General features: G+C 33.9%; 1 protein-coding gene across 2 annotated transcripts in view; it reads right to left on the reverse strand.

Moving 5' to 3' along the window:
* Positions 1-26,953, reverse strand: part of SCAPER (S-phase cyclin A associated protein in the ER) — a 415,285-nt gene that overhangs the window by 268,845 nt on the left and 119,487 nt on the right. For both annotated transcript variants that reach the window (XM_069481584.1, XM_069481575.1), the window contains exons 16-20: positions 23,577-23,732; positions 18,305-18,447; positions 9,109-9,190; positions 7,127-7,279; positions 6,456-6,563 (exon numbers count right to left, since the gene is read on the reverse strand). In XM_069481584.1, the coding sequence (XP_069337685.1) occupies positions 6,456-6,563; positions 7,127-7,279; positions 9,109-9,190; positions 18,305-18,447; positions 23,577-23,732 (642 nt within the window). The remainder of the gene's footprint in view (positions 1-6,455; positions 6,564-7,126; positions 7,280-9,108; positions 9,191-18,304; positions 18,448-23,576; positions 23,733-26,953) is intronic.

Here is a 26,953-nt window from a genome sequence, read left to right on the forward strand (position 1 = left end):
CACTGAATCTGTAGATTGCTTTGGGTATTATGGACTCTTCAACAATATTAATTCTTCCAAATCTATGAATATAGAATATTTTTCCATTTATTTGTATCTTCTTCAATTTCTTTCATCAGTGTCTTACAGTTTTCAGTGAAAAGATCTTTCACTTCCTTGGTTAAACTGATTCCTAAGTAGTCTATTCTTTTTGAAACTATTGTAAATAAGATTGTTTTTTTAATTTCTTTTTTGGGCAGTTCATTATTACTGTATAAAAACACAACTGATCGTGGTAATCACTACACAATGTATACATACATATAGCAAATCATCATGTTGTACATCCTGAAAATATACAATTATTTGTCAATTATATCTCAATAAAGCTGGAAAAATGGTTAAGATGGCAAATTTTAAGTTATGAGTATTTGACCACGAATAAAATAAAAAAATTTTTCCCATAAAACATGTACCAAGAACATACAATTTTATACACAAATTAAACAAAACCCTCAAGGAAGAGATAATTTCTATTTTATACAACATGTTCCCAGGAAGAAAAAATATAGAAAAAACTAGTCAGTTTATATATGAAGCTAATATAATCTTGAGAAGGGAAAATCCTAAATAAGAAATTTACAAAACAAATTCATGTATTTTTAAAATTATGACCAAATAAGTTTAATATCAGGAAAGCTATTAATGTCATATATCACATAAACAAATTAAAAGAAAAAAGCAACCTTTTTGTGATTAAATTCTGCCCAAAAACCTTTTGCTTTAATTAAAGCAATTAAAGGGGAAAAAAAGCAATCCTAAAATGCAGGAAAAAATTCAATAAAAATTAACTTATTTTTTAAGATCTCCTAAAATTAGGGATAAAAGAGAACTTCCTTAATTTGATAAAAGACATCTATAAAAATCCATAAACTGATTAAATTAAAACTGCAAATTAGAAAAAAAACAGGGCAAAACAAACAGTCTTGCTTTCATTCAGTGTAATATGTCAAGTTACTGAAGTAGCTACTGTTGTAAATCTAAGCTCACTCAAAACTACAAATTTTACAGCCTGATTAACACAGCTGAAAATCTGTTAAGAGTCAACTTATCCATCTCTTAATTCTGTTTTGGGTCGATTCTAAAACTCTGAGAAGTAAACTTGAATTTAAGAATATATGCACCTACCTGAACAAATCTCAACAAAGTGGCCCTAAATAGAATCCAGTATTTGGTCTCTTATCACAGAATCAAATGACACTGCAACAATTTAAAGGAATAGTGAATTAAGGGTACAATTGGCCAAACTATCCAACTTTGCCATGATGACCTTTTATGCTATAGATGCATTTATTTATTTAATTTTAACCTAGATGTTTAAAAAATGGACAGGAAGAAGAAGACTCCTGAGCAACATAGACACAATCTCCATTGCTCTATTACTTTCTTTATTTTTTAAAAATGTTTTTGCTTTTATCAAAATTACTTTTGAAATAATTTAAACAGTCAAGAATTTTTAAAAAATAGTTTCCTACTGCTCTCTTCACTTTTTTCTCCAATTCAGAGGCAACAATTTTAGCTGGTTATTTTCTCTTTTTTGTCTATGTTCCTTAATATATATTTTTATGACTATTTTTTCATGTTTTAGTTTTAGGATTATCTGTTGGCTTCACACCATGAAACATAAAGATTTAGTTCTATTCACCTGGTCCCACCATCCACACTTTTAATCACTCCATCCTTCCAAATATGGGGGGGGAAAAGTGGAAATCAGGAAAGACAAAAGACATTATGTAGTAAGATATCAACTTTTCCTCTCAGGGTGGGGTCACATAAGCCATATTCATCCTCTGTTACACACACATGCCACCTTAAGGACATAAGCAAGGGACAGGGCTATCTTAGTCAGCTCAGGCTGCTGTAACAGAATACCATAGACTGGGTGGCTTAAACAACAAACATTTATTTCTCAATTCTGGAGACTGGGCAGTCTGAGATCAGGATGCCAGTATGGTTGGGTTCTGATAAGGGCTCTCTTCCTGGATGTCTTCTTGCTATATCCTCACAGGGCAGGGAAAGAGAGAGGATGACCAGGCTCTCTGGCATCTCATTATAAGAGCACTAATCCAACCATGAGGGTTCCACCCTAATGACCTACTTACCTCCCAAAGTGCCCATCTCCGAATACCATCACATTTGGAATTAGGGTTTCAACATACGAATTTTGGGAGGACATAAACATTCAGTCCATAGCAGAGACCAAGCACTTTTATTCAAAAGAGGCTGAGTACTAATTAAAGAAACTGTTTAAAACATTGGATCTAACTAAGGTTTAAAAAAAAAAAACTGGTTGAAAATTTTTCCTTGAACCAATAAGCAGAAGTTGAAAAATTTTTCGTTGAACTAATGAAGACAACTAAAACAGCCATAGATACAGAGCTACATACTCTCTGCACATTCTAGTTACAATGTAAGTTTACTCAAGGAATTAAAATGTTAATAATCAGCTATATATGTATGTGCATTATATACTGAATACATATACATTTTCACACACAAACATCTATAAAAATTTTCCCATATCATTAAAGAGAAAATGAAGTCAATGGAAGCTACATCTGAAAAGTCTAAGATGTTTTAAAATAATTTCTCAAATTGACTTAAACTTACTAACCCTATTGAGGTATTAGGAGGAAAAGAAAACTGAGGATTTATTCTAAATGACTTCTACTTTGTTCATTTGACTTCATTTTCTGTTGAAAGGCAAACAAGATGTTTCTAATGTGATCATGAAAAGAGAATAAATACTTCTGCTTCTACAAAAGTAAACAAGGTAAGGAAATAAACGAGTCTATAAGGAATTATCTGTTATATCTCAGACTGTCATCAATTCTGGGAAGTGTCTTGCCACTTCTTCCACCTCAAAGCCATGCACACCCTGGTCAAAGAGGTCAGCGTACATTTCATTGAATACAGTGATGTTTTTATGTTTTTGTTAATTCAAAATTTCTCTTTATTTCTTCAGTGACCTAGTTAGTATATTTTTTCCATGGAAAAATACTAATTTGTTATTTATAAAATCACACTTGGTTGTAACCATTCAATAAATTATAGTTAATTTAAGATCCTTCATGAAGATCCCGTTTATAACTTTTAGGAATCAAATCAAAATTAACTATTATTTTCTCTATATTTAAATACGCAAGGTAACAAAGCTTGTATAATTTACATATTTGTAAAATCAAGGAGTCTCACAAACAAATATATGTATTCAAAATTGAACAAAAACACAACTTTTTAACTTCATTCTTCATATAGGATTTAAGTATTTTCATGCAACTTTCACAAAAAATGCTATCAACTTCTTTAGTGTGAAAATAGGACCACAAAGAAAATAAGTATTAAAACTAATACTTTATTATTTCTCTAGCAATGCATGTAAAAATTTAAATTTTAGAATGTATTTAAAACTAGTACCCATTTTTTGACCTTTAAAACTCACATACTTTGATCATTTGAATTCTAAGATGATGAATGAGGATAAAAAGTCAAACAATACACTTCAAACATTATTCTTTTTGTGAAGTCCCAAGGAACAATAGAAAAATTCCCCAGTCAAATCACAATAAAAACACAAAACAATAAAGCTTTCTCACTCAGCAGCTACCTATTATGTTGAAAAGGCTTAAAACAAAATACGTCAAAGATCAAGAGTAAGTTATCTGAGATGTGAAGTTCATAAGGTCAAAGGTACAATTTTATTAGGTCAGAGGTGATATAAATAAAATCTTATATGTCAAAGAAGAAGGGTCACAGACAAGGTGTACATAATATAAAGACATCACAGTTGACAAGTAATAACTTTAAGTAGAACAAGTATGTTTACCACAGATACCTTCATTGATTAAAAATGAAACTTCCATGTGAGTAATAGAAAATTGCCTTTCTATATCACATAATTCATATGCTATATTGCACACTTGTTTTCAGGAAAAAGGGGCAATAACCAAGAATAACTACATGAATTAAGTAAGAACTTTAAGAAAATTTAATTCATTCGAACTGAAACAGTATACAAAATGAACACATCAGTCATATCTCAAACCACAATGGCTAAACATCAGAGTGCTATGATAGCTACAAAAATTAGATAATATTGCAGTTTTCTTCCAAAGTGCATGGATCCAATATCATTTATTTCTCACCATTTCTCATTGAAATAAATTTATATTTCAGTTTACATAATAGCATACTCCAGAAAATTTTCAAATAATGTTTTTGTAAAGTAAATAATATATTTAGTTCTTTTATTAAGAGAACTTAATTACAATTATTTTTATAAACCGAAGAATTTCCTTTATAATGGCAATTATTACATTATAATTAATTGAGGTAATTTAGGATTTTTTTTCAAAGTAGAGCACACCTACATGTGATTCTAGTTCTAAACAGCAAACTGAAGTACAATATGGGGGTAGGTACATCAAGAAAGATTCAAGTAAAAAAAAAGTCCTATACCACTCTCTCTTAAAATATTCATACAATTTGAGTAAAAGGCAAAAAATTATTTGAGGCAAACTAAATAATTAGTTCCATGTTCCATTTCACTTGTATTAAAAGTACCGAATATTACAAAGAAACAATTTAGAGGCCGACTCCAAGGATACCTTTAAGCCATTCTGTATAACCTTTCAGTTCAATTCAACTCAACTCAATGGGCATTTATTAAAACCTCAACATGTGTCAAGTATTATATCAAACATGAATGTACAGAAATCAAACAATGGAGACTTTCAATTCCAGGTACATTGAACGAACTTGTACTGGACTAATCTTCCAACTCCAAAAGCTGCACAAAATACACAAAGTAACTATATGAAGGGATTAAAGAAGGGCCAACACAGCCAAGACTTAAAAGACTATGATCCCTAAAAGAAGGGAAGTACATGAAGTGAGCTCCACATTCACTCTGGGTTCTTCCTTATAGGTTTATGCCAATTTCTGGCATGGGAGGATAGTGCAAGCTGAAAGTGGCAGTCTTAGTGAGCCGAGGAAACAGAATTTGAAGTTAAGAATTGTCAAAGTGGTTAGAACTTTAGGGGCAAAATTCCTCAAAGGGAGAAATCACAGAGAAGTGAGCCCAAGTAACGGTGCACAATTTCCCCTCAAGCATTGGTCATATCCAGAAACCCAGTGAAAACAGCATATTCATTCCTTCTGCCTAGATAAAATTGATTAAGAACCCAACTACAAAATTACACCTGTTTCCTAATGGCATCCAATCCAGAGCAAAGCCTCATCTTCTTGAACCTTTCCCCAAATCACCTAGCACAAACCAAATTCTGTAAGTCCTTTCAAATACTATCTTATTGAAAATCTCCACAATTCCCCATGGTGTGTATTTTCTCTTAACAAGTCAATAAACCCAATTTTATTCAACAATAGACGTGTTCCTCATAGTCTTTGCCTGGAGGACATTGACAAAAAGCTAAGAAAAATAATTAACTACAGCTCCACATAAACAATAGGGATCAATCTCACAGACTTGAACATGAATGAAAGACATCAGACACGAAAGAACACATGTTGTATAGCACCATTTATATGAGGTTCAAGAACAGGCAAGACTAAGAGATGGTGTGAAAAGTCAGAGAGTAGTTACCTATTGGGGACATGAATGGGAAGGGGCATAAGTGGAGCCTTTGGGATATAAGAAATGATCTATATCATGATCTAGGTGGTTTTATATCAGTGTATACATATGTAAAAATTTATTAGCTATATATCTGAGATTTGTGTACTAATGTATACCATACTTCAAAAAAAAAGTTACACATACACATGCACCTATACACAGGTACTGCCATCAAAGAACCCATAATAATCTTGCCTGAGCATCTTAAGGGATGATTGACAAATATGAATTTCCCTTTCTTGTGTAGCTTTAGAAATTTTCTATTATAAATAGGACCAACATATTCATAGATTATCTAGCTATGTCATCCAAGTCTCAACAACAGTTACATAAAAAAATCTTATAAACATATTTAAACAAATCTAAATTCCATGTAAACAATAATTATAGGTGAATAAGGTTTCCTTTCCCAAAATTTCTAAATGGTTTACTGATCTAAAATTATCCTATTATATAAAATTTATATTGTTGACTATTTACCAAGAAATCTGGTATATCACTGTGTAATTCCTTTTCCTGTATTATTAAAATATCAATTTTCCATAACCTTTTATTACACAGAAATTATATAAATAACAGCATTAAATTCTTCTTTCTATATTTCTTAAGTTAATATGTATACTAAAATAATATTTGTACACTATATTGTAGTAGTTATTAAGTGCTAAATATAGTCTTAAATAATCATAGAAATAATATATAAAAACAGAGTTCTTTATAATAAAAGAGCATATACTAGGTACTCCATAAATAACTGTAAATGAACAAAAGTAAAGCTTACCACTTCTTCATCTGAAAGTTCTCGCCCTTGGATGCTGCTATTTTCTCTCACAGCTTGCTGGTGTTTTTTCCCTTTAATGTGGCTAAAAAGATATACCTCTGAAGAGATCTAAACGCATAAAATCAAAGCGATGTAATTAACTAACGTTATATCTAATTTTAAATACTACACATTCAATCCTATATACCACATGCAAATTTAGATCACTCTAGTGTTTACATATTAGTCTTTAAAATATTTTCCTTAGAAAACAATTCTGAGACTCCTTTAGAAGACACGTGGTCAAAAAAAGCATGCCATTCATCACAGGCAGCCTAAAAGAAAATTATTTCCTTGAGTTTGAAGGTTCAAATCTCAGCACTGAAAATGTTGCTTTCCTTTTTAAAGTTCTAATACCCAAAAATATTGACTTGGGCTATCATTAAGCAGGTAAACATTCATTTTAGTAGCAACTGCATTCTTTAGCACTTGGCACTACTATTCCTAAATGCTAATATCATTTTTATTACTTACTTTTCATTCAAAATCATTTGTGGCAAAAAGAAATCCATGGCACTTAGCAGATGCCTTAGCATGAGTTTTAAAAGGCAAGAAGAATAAATTTCCATGGTTTCATAAACTTTAGTAATAAGTTATAATATATCATCACAATATTGATAATGACAACTTACCAGGACATTACAGAGGGAACACTGCTTCTTTCTTTCATACGGGGTCAGTTTGGGGGCATAATCAGTATTTGCATGTCGCCCACTACTTAACTCAGCAGCTTTTTCTTTTCTTTGTTCAATCTGTTCCATGTGCCTTCGAATGCTTTCATCATGCTGTAGATGAAGTCGAAGAGCAGGAATTTCAAAAATTATTCAAAGTATACTGAGAACTTGGAAAATTAATATTTCCATTAAAACTTTTAAAATAATAGGGGAACGTCTTATTTCCATATTAACTTGCACACTGAAGACAAAGGGTTTACATAAAGCCCTTTAATATCTCCCACATGCAAAGTAATGTTTCCTAAAGTGTACTCCATGGGATATTAATAAGTGTTTTGTGGAAGAGGTTCCATAGACAAATAAATTTGGAAAATAGTAAGTTAAAGCCAAACAGATTTTTAGCATAGAACTTTATATAGCCGCTAGTATGTCACTGTGCTCTACAACTCAATAAACCTAGCTTATGATAAGCAGCGTTTTACAAATTATTTGCCCACAACACACTTTCGAGAAGCACTTCCTTGAACACACTGAGCAAAACGTTAAGCCACAGGTAAAGCCCACATTTATCCACATAGCAGACAAGGTTCATCATGACACAGACTTCTATTAATAATACCTACCCCCACTCCATTTCTACAACTCTAGTGACTATCCCAGAAAGGGAAAAGAAAAACTATTTTAGACCTTTGTGCTGGAGTGGCATCCCACCCACCTATGCATTCTCCTACCCAACCAACTCATCCTTCTTTCAAGATCCAGTTCAGGAACTGTTCTCAAAAACTAATTCCCTGACCTCTAACACCCTCGTGTTAGACTAAGTGTCCTCCTCTGTGCTTCCATACGTAGCACTCCATGTATACCTCTGTGTAATATGGAAATTCTCTGCTTAGGATCTCAATCTCACACTAGATTATGAGTTTCTTGAAAACTGGAATCATGTCTTACCCATCTCTGTATCCCCTTGCCTACCACAAAGCTATATAAATATTTTGATGCATTAAATTTACATCAATGGCACATTTTTAGGACTACAAAAATAGTAAAATATGGTTCTCTACCTAGAGGGTACACTATCCCTACGAGGAGCCAGCATGTAAATAACTGTGATATAATGAGAAATATTCATATTGCTAGGGACTGCCTATATGTTGTAATAGTAAAAATTTTCTAGAAAAAGTCAGTTTATTGGCCGGGCATGGTGGCTCACGCCTGTAATCCTAGCCCTCTGGGAGGCCGAGGTGGGTGGATCGCTTGAGGTCAGGAGTTCGAGACGAGCCTGAGCAAGAGCGAGACCCCGTCTCTACTAAAAACAGAAAGAAATTATCTGGCCAACTAAAAATATATATAGAAAAAATTAGCCGGGCATGGTGGCGCATGCCTGTAGTCCCAGCTACTTGGGAGGCTGAGGCAGGAGGATCGCTTAAGCCCAGGAGTTTGAGGTTGCTGTGAGCTGGGCTGATGCCATGGAACTCATTCTAGCCCGGGCAACAAAGTGAGACTCTGTCTCAAAAAAAAAAAAAAGAAAGAAAAAGAAAAAGTCAGTTTATCATATCTCCCAAGCTATAATTATGCAACTGATAAGCATTTAAATCAAGTGAGAAAAAGAAGAAACATCTTTTAGTTTACTTCTAAATGATTAAAACCTGTAAATATCAGAACCCAAGCAGTAATGACTTTAAGTCATTAATGAACTGCTTAATAAAAATAGGAAACATTAAACTTCCTTTAATTTTTTTCCTCAATGGCTCTATCTACCTTATCAAAGTAAATTTGGTTTCCAGATGTTGAGTTAGAAATGATCATAAACCAAATCATATAAGCCTTGTTGTCCAAAGATTAAGAACACAGATTAATTTTTTGTTCTACAGATAAAATTTTCATCTCACACACCATTGTAAACCCTAAAATGTCAAATTAAAAATGTATAATATCCCTACCTTGAGCTGGATTTTTTTCTGTAGCTCTTCCATGGCTTCTTGCTGAGCAGCTGTGAGTGCTGCCAATCGTTCTTCCCTGTCTCTGTGAGAAGACAGGAAAAATTATAAACTCAACTTCCTGAAGTAAAACATCTTATGAAGTTTAAAACAACAATCAGAACACACAGGCTCATGTATTCTAAAGGGCTACTACTAATATTTTAAAAATTTTTATTTTCTGAGGATCTACTAAGTTCCAAATATATTGCTCATTAAATGTTTGGGAAGCGATAGAAATTATTAGCTATGAAATGGGTCTAAATATTAGCTCTGAGATTGTCATTTAAATATGATATGTTGAAAACATACATTTATCTCTGTTCCCCTACAAAAACCCACTAAAACTACAAGAAAGGAATAGAAAAGGCACAAACTCACAAAGGCAAAGAGAATAGGAGAGGAAATAATCACAAAAGATGGACACCAAAATTTCAGAAACTGAAAAGCTATCCTGAGAAAGCTGAAATCTAAGCTTTCAGGGAGAAACTAATAAGCAAGGTAATTCTACTAGTAAAATTCCATAAAAGCTCAGAAACTGGAGAAACTATTCACTTATGAAGGAAGGGATAAAGGTTGGGGATGAAAACAAGCAGATTGGTAAAGCCTTTAAAGACTAGCAAGTCTCCAAATCACCTCCCCACTCTGGCAGACGGCTGGGAAATTACTCTCTGGGGGGGCTGAATAGAACAACCCTGCATTCAATATAGAAGGCAAATCAGAGGTGAGATAATATACAGAAAATAGGAAGTTTAGGTGAAAATCTACATATTGAAATAGTGAGACATAAATGGCCAGGTTTATACATCACTTCCCCCAGGACCCCCAAAGAAAATTCCTCTCTTGGAGCAGTCCAAGAAAAAGGCCAACAGAAAGAAAGTTCGGGGGCGGGGAGCTGACCGGGGGGTGGGGGGGTGGGGGGGTGGGGGGGTGGGGGGGTGGGGGGGGTGGTCCTCCAAATAAATAGCCAGTTCCCTATAGATCACCTGAGAGTTAGTCTCATTATTCAGAAAGTCCTCCTAACAAAGTTAGAGCTCTCAAACGGCTTCTGAGTGCCTCATTCTTAAATTGAATATAGAGCCAATGATTATCAGATATTTTTAAAAAATTTCTAATGTGAAGACAGAGACCAAAACCAACACATGAAAGTGATGCAAAAGAAAAGAGAAAAACAGTCTGGGCACCATGGCTCATGCCTGTAATCCCAGCACTTTGGGAGGCCAAGGCGGGAGGATGGCTTGAGGCCAAGAGTTCTAGACCAGCCCGGGCAACAAAGCAAGACTCCATCTCTACAAAAAATAATAAAAAATTAGCTGGGTATGGTGGCACACATCTGTATTCCCGGCTACTCCAGGCTGAGGTGGGAGGATCACTTGAGCCCAGGAGGTTGAGGTTGCAGTGAGCTATGCTAGCATTACTGCACTACAGTCTGGGTGACAGAGTGAGGCCTTGTCTCAAAAACAAACAACCAAAAAAAAAAAAAACACAGAAAGAAAGAAAAAAAAAAAAGAAGCAAAAGAAACTATAATTAACATCTTCAAGTGAATAAGAGAATATGTTGTACCCATGAAACAAGAACAGAATGCTATTTTTAAGAAAGGAATAATCACAGAAAGAAGCATTTATAAATATATGTAAAGACAAAAAATTTTAAAATCATTAAAAATATTAAATAATAAAAATAAAAAAGTCTTCTAGCAAGTAGAATAAAAATTCATGAAAGTGGAAAACAGAGGTGAAAGGATAAGGAAATTAAAAGATTAAATTCAGAAAGTACAAAATCTGCTAATAAGGGATTTCAGAAAAAAAAAGAGAAAAATAGGGTGGAGGAAATCAAATATTTAAAAAATTAAAAATACTTCTCAACACCAAGGCGCATGAGTTTCCAGACTGAAAGAGCACACTGTCACAATGAACATAAACATAAAGTACATCATCTTGAAATTGAAATTCCAAATCACCTGGTATAGAGGTTTCTGAGGATTAAAAACAAGTCATACATAAAGAAACAAAAATTAGGAAAATGGACTTCTCAGTAGCAACACTAAGAGCTAGAAGACAAAGAATGTCTTCAAAATTATGAGGGAAATGATTTTCAATCTAGTATTCCATTCCTGATCAACTGGGAGGCAGAATAAACCGTTTTCAGATCATTTACACTATATCAAAAAAAAAAAAAATTAGCTCTCATGAATGGTTTCTCTGCAAGCTACTCAAGAATATGTTCTAGCAAACTAAGAATTTATTCAGAAAAAGGAAGAAATGTAAAACCAGAACAAACACTTCAACACAGAAGAGAGGTGAAAAGAAGTTCTAGGATAACAGCTCTGCAACACACCTAAAGATTAATCAACCCAGACTGAAGCCAAAGGACAGGAGAATTCAAAGGGATGTCTCCAAGAAGAAAATTAAATTGACAGAATGATGTTTTAAAATGTTCAGAATTTTTAGTTCTCTTTCAGTGATTGAGAAGGATTCGGTGACTGCTGCATAGGAAACCAATCAAATTAAAACACAAGGCAATTATTAACTCAGAGACAACAGAAAGCTAAACAACAAAGGGAAATGTAATCAGATTATCGTATATTAAGCAGCTCAGGTGTAAGTAACAGAGAGTGACAGAATAACGATTTAACCAAATCGAAGATGGGGGAAGGGGAACTTGAGTATAAAGTAGGGATATGAGAGGTAATACTATTAATAAAACCTCATCTTTCTTTGTAGGAAACACATAATTTCTAGAACTGAAAATTCAAGAGATATAATATATGTATATTATTCAGAAACATGGAAGTGAATATCAGACAGCTTAAAGACAGATGTCTTTAGCTTAATAAAGCTGAAGTAGTTTGCCCCACGAAAATAGTAACGGAAGGTAGAGAAATATGGGGCCAGGGAATGCTATTCTTTATTATAACAGTAACATACTATTTGGCTTTGTAAATTACACAAATTTTGTTTTGATAAGAATGTTTTTAATTTGAGGAAAACAGTAGGGGTAGGGCTTTTAGCTATGGAGTAGAAGAGACATCAGTGAATCCTCTTCCAAAAAAGGAAATATAAAACAGGACAAAATTGTTAAAAACAAGTATTTCAAGACTCTGAAAATCAACCAAAGACAAACAACAAATTTAGAAGGATTTTCTTAATGAAAAACTGCAGAATTGCTAAAATATATAATCTAAAATGTCCATCTGTCAATAAAAAATGATGAGACATACAAAGAAGTATAGCCATGCTTAGGGAAAAAAGCAATCAATTGAAACTATCTCTGAATGAAACCATATATTGAATTTAACACACAAAGATTACTACATGGCTGAACAGCCATTATAAATATGTTTAGAGAATTAAAAGAAAGTACGCCAAAATAATTAGAAAAGAAAAATATTATGACGATGACTCAAACAGGGAACCTCAACAGAGAAACAGAAACAGTTAAAACAACAACAATGACAATCCCTTTCCAATACAAAGAACCAGAACTCCTTAAAAAAACTGGCTGATCCTACCTACAGCTGGAACACAACAACAACAACAACAACAACAAAAAACAAGATGAATATGGATCTAGACAGTGCAATAGGACAAGAAAAAAAAAATAATGGTATCCACATCAAAAAGTAAGAATTAAATTTAATTCAAAGATGCCATGAGCCTTTATGTAAAAGATACTAAGGAGCACCCCCCAACCAAGAAAAACCCTACCAAACTAATATAGATGATCCCTTACAACTTACAATTTTTTGACTTTACGATGAGCATATTGGGATATAAACCCATCTTAAGTCAAGATTGTAAAATGAAATATATAAAATAATCTACTATATTTCTATATACTGCCAAGAAAAATCCTAAAATGAAACAAAGAAAACAATTCCATTCACAATAGCTTCAAAAAAATACTTAGGAATAAATTTAAGAAAAGAAGTGTAAGACCTATATTTGAAAAAACTACAAAATGTCAGAAATAAAAGGAGATCTAAACAAACAGAGAGAAACATCTTATTAATGGATTATAATACACAATATTGTAAAGATGGCAATTCTCCCTAGACTGATCTATAGATTAAAAGCAATTCCTATTAAAATCCCTGCAGGCCTTCTTGCAGAAACTGGCAAGCTGACCCTAAAATTTATATGGAAACACAATTTTGAAAAAGATCAACAAAGTTGGAGAACTTACACTGACTTCAAAATATGCTTATAAAGCTACAATAATTAAAACTGTGTGGTACTGACACAAGAACAGACATATAGATATCAATATAAAGAACAGAGTCTAGATTCTATGGTCAGTTGATCTTTAACAGCTGGCAAAGCAATTAAATGGCAAAAGGACAGACTTTTCAGCAAATAGTGCTATGATAATTGGCTATCTATATGTAAGCAAATAAATTCAGATCTTTGTCTCATACAATGTACAAAAGTTAAAAGGAATCACACACCTAAATGTAAGTGCTCAAACTAACATATTTCTTGAAGAAAACATAGGAGAAACTCTTTGTGATTTTGGGTTAAACAAAGATTTCTTCAATATGACATAAAATGCAATATACAGAAAATAAAAATTTGATATACTGAACTTCAAAATTTTAAACTTTTGTTCTTCAAAGAAATTATTTAAAAAAGAAAAGATAAGCCATAGATTAAAAATCACATGCTTGAAAATGCAGCACAGACAGCTCAAAATATCAGCAAAGTGTTTGGGAGGGACATGGCTAGCATCAACACACAGTACATAAATGGTGTGATAAGTTCCATTCTGGTGATTTGAATCTTGAAAATGAGCCACGTTGGTAACCTGAGACCAACGTGGATAATGACGAGCTAAAAGGCTGTAGTAGAAGCGAATCCATCTCAACCTATGCATGAATTGGCAGCAAGGTTTGATATTACTATTCCAACAATATTGGACCATTTGAAACAAATCTGCAAGGTAAAGACGCTGGATAGATGGGTATCGCATGAATTAAACGAGCATCACAAGAGAAATCGTCTTAAAGCTTGCCTTTCTTCATTGTCACGACAGAAAGGTGAACCATTTCTACACCGTATTGTTACGTGTGATGAAAAATGGATTCTTTTTGACAATCACAAGCATTCAGCACAATGGGTAGATAAAGATAAAGTGCCAAAACACACTCCAAAACCAAATATTCATCAAAAAAAGCTAATGGTGTCTGTTTGGTGGTCCAGCGCTGATACTATCTACAGCTTCATGAAACCTGGTCAATCAATTACAGTAGATGTCTACTGCAATCAACTGGACGAAATGATGAGGATGCTTGTGATTAAGCAGCCAAGACTGGTCAACAGAGATGGGCTAATTCTCTTGCAAGACAATGCTTGACCACATGTTGCACAAACAATGCTGCTGAAACTACAGAAGCTGGACTTGGAAACTCTCTGTCGTCCACCCTTTTCACCACCAAGTCCACCTTGCACCAACTGACTACCACTTCTCCTAGGCTTTGGAACACTTCTTGCAAGGAAAAATATTCAATTCTCAACAAGGTGTGGAAAACGCCTTTCATGATTTCATTACCACTCACACTCCAGGCTTCTTTGCTGCTGGCATAAACAAGCTATCGTTAAGATGGCAAAATTGTGTCAATAGTTTAGGCACATATTTTGATTAATTGTACTCCTTCTTGTTTGAGATATAATAAACTACAGTTTTGATTCGAAATCAGATGTTTCATATTTAATGACCTAATAAAATGTTTTTTGCAAGCCTCATGGTATAAATTCCTAGACACATACAACCTACCAAGATTGAACTAGGAAGAAATCCAAAACCTGAATAAACCAATAACAAGTAATGAGACAGAAGCAGTAAAAAAAAGTCTCCCATCAAGGAAAGGTCTAGGACCCAATGGTTTTACTGCTGAATTCTACCAAGCATTCTAAGAAGAACTAACACCAATCATACCTGAAATGAAAGCTGACCCTTATCTCTTGCCATATACAAAAATCAAACCAAAATGGATTAAAGACTTAAATCTAAGACCTGAAATTATGAAATTACTAAAACAAAACATTGAAGAAACGCTTCAGGACATTGATCTGAGCAATGATTTCTTGAGTAATACCCTTACAGCACAAGCAACCAAAGCAAAATTGCACAAATAGAATCACATCAAGCTACAAAGCTTCTTCACAGCAAAGGAAACAGTCAACAAAAGGAAGAGACAACTCACATAATGGGAGAAAATATTTTCAAACTACCCATCTGACAAGGGATTAATAACTAGAATTTATAAGGAACTCCAACAACTCAATAGGAAAAATTCAAATAAGCTGATTTAAAAAATGCACAAAGGATCTGAATAGACATTTTACAAAAGAAGACATACAAATGGCCAGCAGGCATATGAAAAAATGCTCAACATCATTAGTCATCAGGGAAATGCAAATCAAAACTACAATGAGCTATCATCTTACCCTAGTTAAAATGGCTTTTATTAAAAAGGCAATAATGACTGCTGGCGAGGGTGTAGAGAAAGGGGAACCCTCATACACTGTTCATTAGAATGTAAATTAGCACAACCACTATGGAAAACAGTATGGAGGTTCCTCAAAAAACTAAAAATAGAACTACCATATGACCCAGCAATCCCACTGCTGGTTATATATCCAAAGGAGAGGAAATCAGTATATGAAAAAGATACCTGCACTACCATACTTATTGCAACACTATTCACAATAGCCAAGATTTGGAATCAACTTAAGTGTCCATCAACAGATGAATGGATAAAGAAATTGTGGTACATATACATGATGGATTATTACATAGCCACAAGAAAGAATGAAGTCTGGCCATTTGCAACAATGTGGATGGAACTGGAGAACATTAGGTGAAGTGAAAGAAATAAGCCAAGCACAGAAAGACAAATATCACATGCTCTCATTCTTATGTGGGAGCTAAATATTAAAAACAATTGATCTCATGGAGACAGAGAATAGAATTATGGTTACCAGACACTGGCAAGGGGAGCAGGGGAAAAAGTGGGGGTGGTTAATGGGTGTAAAAATGTAGTTAGATAGTTAGATAGAATGAACAATATTTGATAGCACAACAAAGTGATTATAATCTATAGTAAGTTGTACTTTAAAGTACACTAAAGGTGTACTTTAAAATAACTAAGAGTAGAAATGGAATGTTCCTAACACAAAAAAACAACAAATGCCTGGGGTGATGGATACCCCAATCACTCTGATTTGATTAAATCACATTCTATGCCTGTATCAAAACATCACTTGTAGCCTATAAAGATATACAATTATTATGTACCCATAATAATTAAAAAGAAAAAAGAAAAAAAACTGTTGGAACTAATAAATTCAGTAAAGTTGCAGGACACAAAATCAACACATAAAACTCAGCAACATTTGTATATACAAATAATGATCTAACTGAAAAAATTCAAGAAAAGAATTCCATTTACAGTAACATCAAAAAAATAAAATACTGTTTTGTTTACTATAGCCTTGTAGTAAAGACTGAAGTCTGGTAGACTGATGCCTCCCAGTTTTTTTCTTTTTGCTTAAGATTGCTTTGGCTATATGACATCTTCTCTGGTTCCAGACAAAGTGTAGAATTCTTTTTTCTAAATCTGTAAAGAATGACGGTAGAATTTTGATAGGGACTGCATTAATTCTGTAGATAACTTTAGGTAGAATGGACATTTTAACAATATTGATTCTACCAATCCATGAGCATGGTAGGGATTTCCATCTGTGCACATCATCTACAATTTCTTTTCTCAGTGTTTCGTAGTTCTCCCTATAAATTTCTCTCACCTCCTTCACTAAATATATTCCTAAATATTTAATTTGCTTTGATGCCATTGTGAAAGGTGTTGCATCTTTGATTGATTTTCAGCTTGACTTGTTATTGGCGTATATGAATGCCACTGATTTGTATGCATTAATTTTGTATCCTGAGACTTTACTGAATTCGTTTATCAATTCCAGGAATCTCTTGGCTGAATCCTTGGGATTTTCTAGGTATAATAGCATATCATCAGCAAAGAGTGAGCGTTTGACCTCTTCTGCCCCCATTCGGACACCCTTAATTCCCTTCTTTATAGGGTGATGATTGCACAGAAATTAATGCGCTTAATGCCACTGAACTGTAAACTTAAAAATGATTAAAATGGTCAAGTTTGTAATACACATACGTTACCACAGTAAAAAGAAATGCATTCAAAAACCTTTTATGGAAAAAAGTTATACACCTTATGTGAAGAAAAACATTTAGCAGCATGCTCACAAATGGGACTATTCAATATAAAAAAATTCAAACTCCCCATCTGAATTTATAGATTCAATGAAATTCCAATAAAAAAATTTACAGTTTCTTTTTTAATGTAGAATGGAGCAAGCTGATCCTAAAACTAAAATAGATGTGAAAAAGGGCCAAGACAGTCCTAATAAAAAAAAATAAGGTGAGTGACAGTATCAGACAACAACAATTACTATAAAGCTTTGATAATTGAGGCAGAGGATGTTTTTTTCCTGTGTCTTTGAATCTAAAACAAGTGATTAAAACTGTAGGGATAGCTAAAAGTCATCATCATAATCAGAGTGGTAATATTCTGACCAGACTATTTCCATCAAAAAACCACTGCTGCGGCTCTCATGACCTAGCCTTTGATGGCTGGCCACTTCCAAGTCTGATCCCTCTAAGCTCCTATCACTTATGCCCCCAATATCTTCCCCAAACTTCCCTATTGCTTAAGCTAGGCAGAACCAAATTCTATTTCTTTGAGCCAGATGTGGTGGTGCACACCTGTAGTCCCACCTACTTGGGAGGCTGAGACAGGAGGATCTCTTAAGCCCAGGAGTTTGAGACTAACCTGAGCAACATAACAAGACTCCATCTTAAAAAAAAAAAAAAAAAAAGGAATTCTATTTTTTCAACCAGGAAATCTTGAAATATCAAGTTTCTCATCTAATAGAAAATTTCAAAATATTTCCATTTTGAGTACAATGTCAACAATTCCTGAAAATCAAAATTTAGTACAACATTACTTGTGACTATTTCTAAAAAAAATCTACATGACAGTAAATGAATGACCTTAAGACCTGACTTGAATATTCACTCAGCGCAAAATGTTCATCAGGATCAAAACCAAGATAGCGAATGAGGTACCTAGCTCTTTCCCGGGCTGCATCCTCCCGGGCTTTTTCCTTTTCTTGCCTCTGTTGTTCAATTCGGGCTTCTTGTTCTTTTCTCTTCATCAACAATTCTTCTACACGGGCCTGCCGTTCTGCCTCAAGAGCTCTTTTGCGCTCCTAATGTTAGAAATATTTTTTAAAATATTAGAATTATGCATAAAATAAAAATGATTAAAGGTGACAAAGCTTTGACACAAACTTATATATTTAAGCCAAGTAGATACCTAGCCTAACTCTAGGTAAACTGCTGCTTAGAATTTTAAGCAAACACTAAGTTATACTTCTGTGGGAACTTAATATGTATTTCCTGATTAATCACTTCTAAAGCCTTTTGGTCACAGAAACACCTAAACATGATGGAAAAAAAACATAGTTAAGATTTATTTCTGAACTAAGCTTTCATAATAGATTCAAACAAAGAATGCTTGTGGGAAGGAGAAACAGGTAATACAATACAGCAGAGTTTTGTTTCCTGGCCCCATTATTTACTAGCTAGGTGACCCTGGTCTAGTTAGTTACATTCTTTGTGCCTTAGTTTTCTGGAAGATAATAGTATGTATTTCTTAGGATGTTTTAAAGAACAGATTAGATAATATACAGAAAGCACTTACCACAGGGCCTGGCATATAGAAAATTCTCAATATGAGTTATCATCGTCATCACCATTAAGCCAGAAGATATTAAAATAGGGTAAACTACAACATGAAATATAGTGTCCTATGATATTTGTTAGTAGCAGTACTCTGCTAATTTTCACCATGTTACTAACATGTTCATCATGTAATCGATACATGTCTTTCAATACATCCCCATTCCCCAGGTAGCTCCCAAAACCTCTCCCTGGCCCCTCCCATGATTAATGGAATATGCTGATCTATACAGCCTTGGGCAAGCTGCTTCACCTTAAAGAGTCTCAGTGTACTGTGAGATCTAAATTAGTAATATAGATAAGCACTCAGTATAGTGTTTAGCCAAAGTAACGGCTCAATAAGAGACAGCAGAAAAAAATTGACAAAGCAGTTTCTGTTCCAAGAACACTGAAGAGAGATTTGAACATTTCTAATAGTTAACTGAGCTCGCAATGGTAACTTCATCTCCACAACAAGTTCTATCTACCCCAGAGAAAGAAAACCTTTTAAAAGTAGTAAGCCAAAAGGATCCCTCCTTTTTTCTTTTTTCCATGGGGTCTAAGGGGGTGTGGATGGAGAAGGAGGAGGGTAGACTGGGAATTGGAGGGAATACACAGATTTCAGGAGGGCATATCTGAGAGAGCACAGACTGCTGGAGTCATACAGTTAAGTTTTAAATATATTCTTTTAATGTCTAGCATACTATTCATGAACTGGTTGTAGCTATTTCTCATTACTAATCAAGAATAGTATGTGGAAACGTGCTTAGCTATAGAAGATCTCAAAAACTTTTAAGATTGAAAATAATCAAATCTGGTATAGAAAATTTTCTCCATTAAAGAAAATATGAACAAAAATATTTTCTCTTATACTCAAATTTACTTAAAGTTAAAAAGAATCTGTATTATGTCTGAAAACATGTTTCACAATGAAATGTAAAAGGCTTAGGCATTAAATATAAAGAATTAAAACAGAATTTGTCATTTCATATTTTATAAAAACAAAAGTTTGAGAACATATTCTAAAAATTATAAATTGATCTTATAAAGGACATATGCTAATATTATATAAAAATTACTTTATGTATATGCAATACAGCCAAACTGTTGACTCATAAACATAACATCAACTTGCACTTGTTTTCATGAATATAAGACCTAGTCCAACACTGCACTAATAGAGAGATGGACTTCAACAATTACCCAACCTCTTAATTTCTGCTTTTAATAACTAGAAAATTAGTAATCATACAGCTAATGAGTAACATATTTAATTCAGCTAGCATTTCCTGATCTAAACTTCAAGTTCCCTAAACAAAAAAAAGGAAACTTTGCGTCCCACAAATCACCTTGCAGAGGATGGAGTTTCCTAAATATCTTTAATAAGTGAAGTATGACTTTGCAAAATAACATGTATTATAAATCTATATGCCTATAAGTAAAGAATAAAAATATACATCAAAGTAATTACAACTATAACTAAATCTTAAACCTTCAGAAGAACCTCTGTTTCCCAAAACCAGGGATGTATTTATGGCAGCCTAAGAAAGGATTCTGCAACCTTCTCTTGACACACACAATTCAAATGATTGGGGCAGAAGAACAAAAAAGAATTATCTTTAAAAATTGAGCTTAAAATTAACCAATCATGACTATACACAACAATAATGGCAAACTGAGATATACAACAGCAGTACTCATTATTTTACCTAAAAGGAATAAGGATCATAACTCCCTTTAACAGTTTATAGGAATGGGCCAGTTCAGCGGCTCATGCCTGTAATCCTAGAACTCTGGGAGGCTGAGGTGGGAGGATCGCTTGAGCTCAGGAGTTCGAGATCAACCTGAGCAAGAGTGAGATCCTATCTCTACTTAAAAAAAAAAAAGAAAAGAAAAATTAGCCAGGCATCATGGTGCGCCTGTAGTCCCAGCTACTCGGGAGGCTGAGGCAGGAGGATCACTTGAGTCCAGGAGTTTGAGGTTGCAGTGAGCTATAATGATGCCACTGTACTCTAGTCCGGGTGACAGAGTGAGACTTTGTCTCAAAAAAACAACCAGAAAAACCAAAAAAAACCCAAAAAACAGTTTACAGGAATGTCTCAAGTAAAAAATTAAAGTAGATGGAGGGTCTTTGAAATTCTGTATTAGGTTAGGATCTTACTATTGTTCTTGTATTTATAGAATGCTTGGTTTCCATGACTTATACATCTAATAATGACCACACATATTTAAAAATTTTTAATTATATATATTAGAGATGTACTACCAGTAGATTTTTCTAACAATGGCAATATATCTCAATTGAACTATAAGTAGATAATGTTCAAAATTTTTCATTGAAAATTAAATCCATAAGATATTTCTACATTTTTGAAAAGGAAAATAATTTTGAAGGGCCAAAACAATTTTTAAAGTCCTGATTAGTATGAGAAATTCCTTACTACTTTCAGCTTTTCTTTAAGTTTTAATGAATGTTCCAAACTGCAGAGAGTCATCATTTTTAAACTAAAGATAACTACTATATTTCAAATACTCAAATCTGCTAATTGCAAAGAAGGAATCAAAGATGTCCACTTAAAAATATACAATACTGGCCGGGCGCGGTGGCTCACGCCTGTAATCCTAGCTCTCTGGGAGGCCGAGGTGGGCGGATCGTTTGAGCTCAGGAGTTCGAGACCAGCCTGAGCAAGAGCGAGACCCCACCTCTACTAAAAATAGAAAGAAATTATATGGACAGCTAAAAATATATATAGAAAAAATTAGCCGGGCATGGTGGCGCATGCCTGTAGTCCCAGCTACTCAGGAGGCTGAGACAGGAGGATCACTTGAGCTCAGGAGTTTGAGGTTGCTGTGAGCTAGGCTGAAGCCACGGCACTCACTCTAGCCTGGGCAACAGAGTGAGACTCTGTCTCAAAAAAAAAAAAAAAAAAAAAAAAAATACAATACTACTTATATATTTCTCCCCAAGTCCCAGCTAAGAAGTCACCTTTTCCAGAGAATTTTCCCTGAAATTCTCCTCCAAACAATAGAGCTAATTATTCCCTCCTCTGTGGTACTGTTGCAATTTGTACATACTTTAATTACATTCTTTCATATTAAACTTTAATTTTTATTTACTGTAAAGGCAAGGCTCATGTCTTATTTATCTCCAAATTATTAATGCCTAATGATGGCTGAAAAGTAACACATAATGTAAAACTATAATTATTTTTATAAAATGGCCCTGATGTATAGAAACAAACAGAAATAATACTGAAGATTCAAATTAAAAATTCAAATATCATATCATTTACTCATTTAAAGCATATAAGTTAATAAAGAATTAACTTATAAATGATAAAAATAAAAATCTTGGGCTCCTTGGAGAGGGAAAGCTATAGTTTCTCTAATAGGAGCATTCTGTATTTTTAAATATAAATTAGATTAGCACTCATTAAAATAATACATTGGACTCAAATCAAATGGAGATCAGGGATAAAAATGGGAATGCTTTCTAACGCCCACAAATAGCAAAAAGTAATCAATAAACTTAAAACTGTATTGATATTTTAATTTACTAACACTAGTGACATAAAGAATCATGAAATACTAATAACATCCCTAATTTTTAACACAACAAAGCTTTTCATGATCTGCTCCCTAACTCTACATGCAATGCTCCCTTATAACTCCTTCTGCATGAAATGCCCTCCCACATTATCATTTGCATCTCTTTCATTTTTTAAAACTTAAAGTATCATCTCCTCTAGGAAACGTTTCCTGACTTCCTCATGTCCTCTGCACTCTCTGTGTTAAGGAAAGTGTTCTCTTTTGTGCTACTGAAAAGTGGCTTTACTGTAGCATTTATCCTAATGGGATAAGATTTGTTCATGTGCAGATACGTCTCCCCATTGAATATTTTTCATAGCCTTGAGCCTTGCACAGCATACAACTTGTACTAACTGAGTAAAATGATCATTGAATGAAAGAATAAATATTAGTCATAATAAACATAGTATGTATGCATTTATTTTGAATACTGCAAAATTTATTCTCTAAACCAAAAGGTCAAGTCAGGCATTTTACTAAGGGAGATCTAAAATGGATTTAAACAGTAGTACAGTTTATGCCTTAACCCTTCTCTCCATCCTGAAAATGCTAGCTAACTTAGGGTTTGCTGCAGAGGTTAAAAATCCAAATACCTAAGGTATCTGATGATACTGCTCCAAAAATTACAGGTACTCCTTATCATAAGCATAAAGATTGCCCAGTTCTTTAAGGCTGTACATACTGATTCAAAAAACAAGTTTTTTTATTGCAAGGAGAGAAGCATATTCTTGCACAATCCAATTAGAAAAGAATAAATAATAATCTGTCCAGAGCAGTTTAATCATTCACCTGGGTAAGGCTAGAGATTCTATTTCTATAACTGCACTCTACTGACAAAAGAACTGATTACCTTAAAGGAGTACACACTATCTTTTGGCAATCAGACCTGATGTTTCCAAAGACTGCTATATTAAACCATGTACCTTCAGAAACAAAGACTAGGTTTTACTCCCTTTTAAGTCCTCAGCATCTAGATCAGAGCCTAAACTATGATAGGTGCTCAATAAATGCTTACTGAATAAAATCCTACCTGCACAGCTTCATCACGTGCTTGCTTTTCTTCCTGTCTTCTCTGACGCTCTTCCTGTAATTCATTAAGCCTCTGTTCATACTCCTTCAATTTTGATAAAACATCATGGCGTTTATTCTGGGCTTCAAGGGTATTAATAAAGGCAATTTCATTTACCTTTAATAAAAAACAAAGAAACTCAGGTTCAAGTCAAGTTAATTCTGGGGCACATCACAAAAATAAGAAATTTACCAATAGTCATTATATAAAAACATAAATCAGCGGTATGGCACAGAACAAAAAAAAAATGAATGACTTATGGGTCTTTTCTTTCAATACTTACTGCAAATTGGATAATAATCCAGTACATATAACAAATCCAGAGGCCGTTGTAAGAAGCGATTTAGAGGTCTGACATTAAATGTATTTTTAAGAAACAATTTAAGATTCTTATAGAGATCATCTTATAAAGTTCTACTTAATACCGCTGTAATTTACAACTATACAAATTACACAAATATTTAAAAAGGGATGTTCATGTTATTCTAATGAGTTTGAGAGGACAAAACTGAAAGTAAACAATTCATTTTTCTTTAACATACCGAATGAGTGACAATTAGGAACAAGGTACTGAACTCTACACTGCATTCTCCACTTCACATGTATTGGTTCTTAACAGCCAAGTTTAGCTAGAGAGTACAATGAGTAAAGTATAGCTAAAGATGAAGGTCAAAAAATCAGTTTGGATCAAATCTCTCATTCATGAAAGCCAGAAGGAGAGTATGCTACAGTGAAAATGGCAGAGTGAAATAGGGAAATTAACACTAGAGCTGACTCCCTTGGACAGAAGCAGAGACTCCAGGAATCTGTGATGAATGGAATAAAACCCATCTCAAAATCTTTTATAAATCTCAGACGAAAAAGTTTGAAAATAATTCTAACTAAACTCTCTCAATATATAGATTAATCATATAACTGTCTTTCAGACTATACTGAAATGAAAGTACAAGAAAAACAAGTATTTTCAAGGAAAATTTATTCAGACTATGTATCAGGACCCCTATGTTAAGCATAATCAAAATGAAAGAAAACCAATGGGACCTAATGCATTAAGAAAACTAAATAAAATAAAATAAAATTTAGAAAGAGTATGCAAAAGTTAGATTTATTTAAAAAGCCAATCTGTGGGATAAGTTATAAAAGCGATTAAAGCAAATGTTTGGCAAAAAAACAAACAAAAAAGAAGCCAATCTGGCAGAAAACATAACCTAAGAAACGGCAGAAAATTCCCTAGGCAAACTTAATAACACTGACGAATTTAACAATAACATGAATTTAAAGGAGCAAAGGAAAGATGGTAAGACAACATTCAGTACCCCCTTATCCACAGGGGATACGTTCTAAGGCCCATAATGGATGCCTGAAATCATACATAGTACTGAAATCTAAACAGTCAATCCTACATATCCCTGAGTTCTTTACCCATGGATTCAAGCAGCCATGGATCAAAAATAATTTTTTAAAAAATGGGTGGTTTTGTCTGTACTTAACACGTGCAGGTCAAAGATATTATGAAGTCAGTTCCAGACCACCGTAGTAAAGCAAATACAGCAATTAAATGAATCACACAAAGTTTTAGGTTTTCCAATGCGTATAAAAGTTATGTTCACCCAAAACAATAAATGTTGGCATGGATGTAGAGAGATAGGAACACTCATACACTGCTGGTGGGACTGCAAACTAGTGCAACTTCTGTGGAAAGCAATATGGAGATACTTTAAAGAGATACAAGTAGATCTACCATTTGATCCAGCAATCCCATTACTGGGCATCTACCCAAAAAATAAAAGATATTCTATAAAAAAGACATTTGCACTCAAATGTTTATAGCAGCACAATTCACAACTGCAAACATGTGGAAACAACCCAAGTTTCCACCAATACATGAGTGGATTAATAAAATGTGGTACATGTATACCACAGAGTACTATTCAGCTACAAGAAACAATGGTGATACAGCACCTCTTGTACTATCCTGGATAGAGCTGGAACCCATTCTACTAAGTGAAGTATCCCAAGAATGGAAAAATAAGCATCACATGTACTCACCATCAAATTGGTTTTAACTGATCAACACCTAAGCGCACATACAGGAATAACATTCATCAGGCGTCGGGCAGATGGGAAGGGGCAGCAGGGGATGGGTGTATACATACATAATGAGTGTGATGCGCACTGTCTGGGGGATGGACACGCTTGAAGCTCTGACTTGGGTGGGGGAGGGCAAGGGCAATACATGTAACCTAAACATTTGTACCCCCATAATACGCTGAAATTAAAAAAAAATTACAAAATGGTAAAAAATAAGTTACGTTTACATTAATTATACTGTAGTCTATTAAGTATGCAACAGTGTTATATCTAAAAAATGTGCATACCTTAATAGAAATTACTTTATTGCTAAAAAATGCTAACAAAAATCTGAGCCTTCAGTGAGTCTTAATGATTTTGCTGATGGAGGGTCTTGCCTTGATGATGTGCCTGCTGACTAATCAAGTGATGGTTGCTGAAGCTTAGGGTGGCTGTGGTCATTTCTTAAAATAAGACTACAACGAAGTTTGCTGCATCAATTGACTCTTTCACGAAAGGAGGCATACAGCATGCAATGCTGTTTGATAGTATTTTAACCACAGTAGAACTTCTTTCAAAACTGGAGTCAATCCTCTCAAATCACGCTGATGTTTTATGGACTAAATTTATGCAATATTCTAAATCCTTATTGTCATTTCAAAAATGTTAACAGCATCTTCACCAAGAACAGATTCTCTCTCAAGAAATCACTTTCTTTTGAAAAGTTTCTGTTCATGTCCTTTACCCACTTTTTAATGGGATTGTTTGGTTTTTTCTTGTTGATTTTCCTGAGTTCTATATAGATTCTAGTTATCAGCCCTTTATTGGATGTGTAGGATGCAAATATTTTCTCCCATTCTGTAGGCTGTCTGTTTCCTGTCGTGATAGTTTCTTTGGCTATACAGAAGCTTTTTAATTTGATCAGGTCCCATTTATTTATTTTTGTTGTTGCTGTGATTGCTTTTGGGGTTTTCTTCATAAATTCTTTGCCTAGGCCGATGTCTGTAAGAGTTTTTCCAACGTTTTCTTCTAGAATTCTTATGGTTTCATGCCTTAGGTTTAAGTCTGTTATCCATCGTGAGTTGATTTGTGTGAGAGGTGAGAGGTGGGAATCTAGTTTCAGTCTTCTACATGTGGCTATCCAGTTTTCCCAGCACCATTTATTGAATAAGGATTCTTTTCCCCAGCATATACTTTTGTCTGCTTTGTCAAAGATCACATGGCTATATTAGGATGGTTTTATATCTGAGTTCTCAGTTCTGTTCCAT

Source organism: Eulemur rufifrons, chromosome 2, assembly GCF_041146395.1.
Source record: "Eulemur rufifrons isolate Redbay chromosome 2, OSU_ERuf_1, whole genome shotgun sequence".
Lineage (NCBI taxonomy): Eukaryota > Metazoa > Chordata > Mammalia > Primates > Lemuridae > Eulemur > Eulemur rufifrons.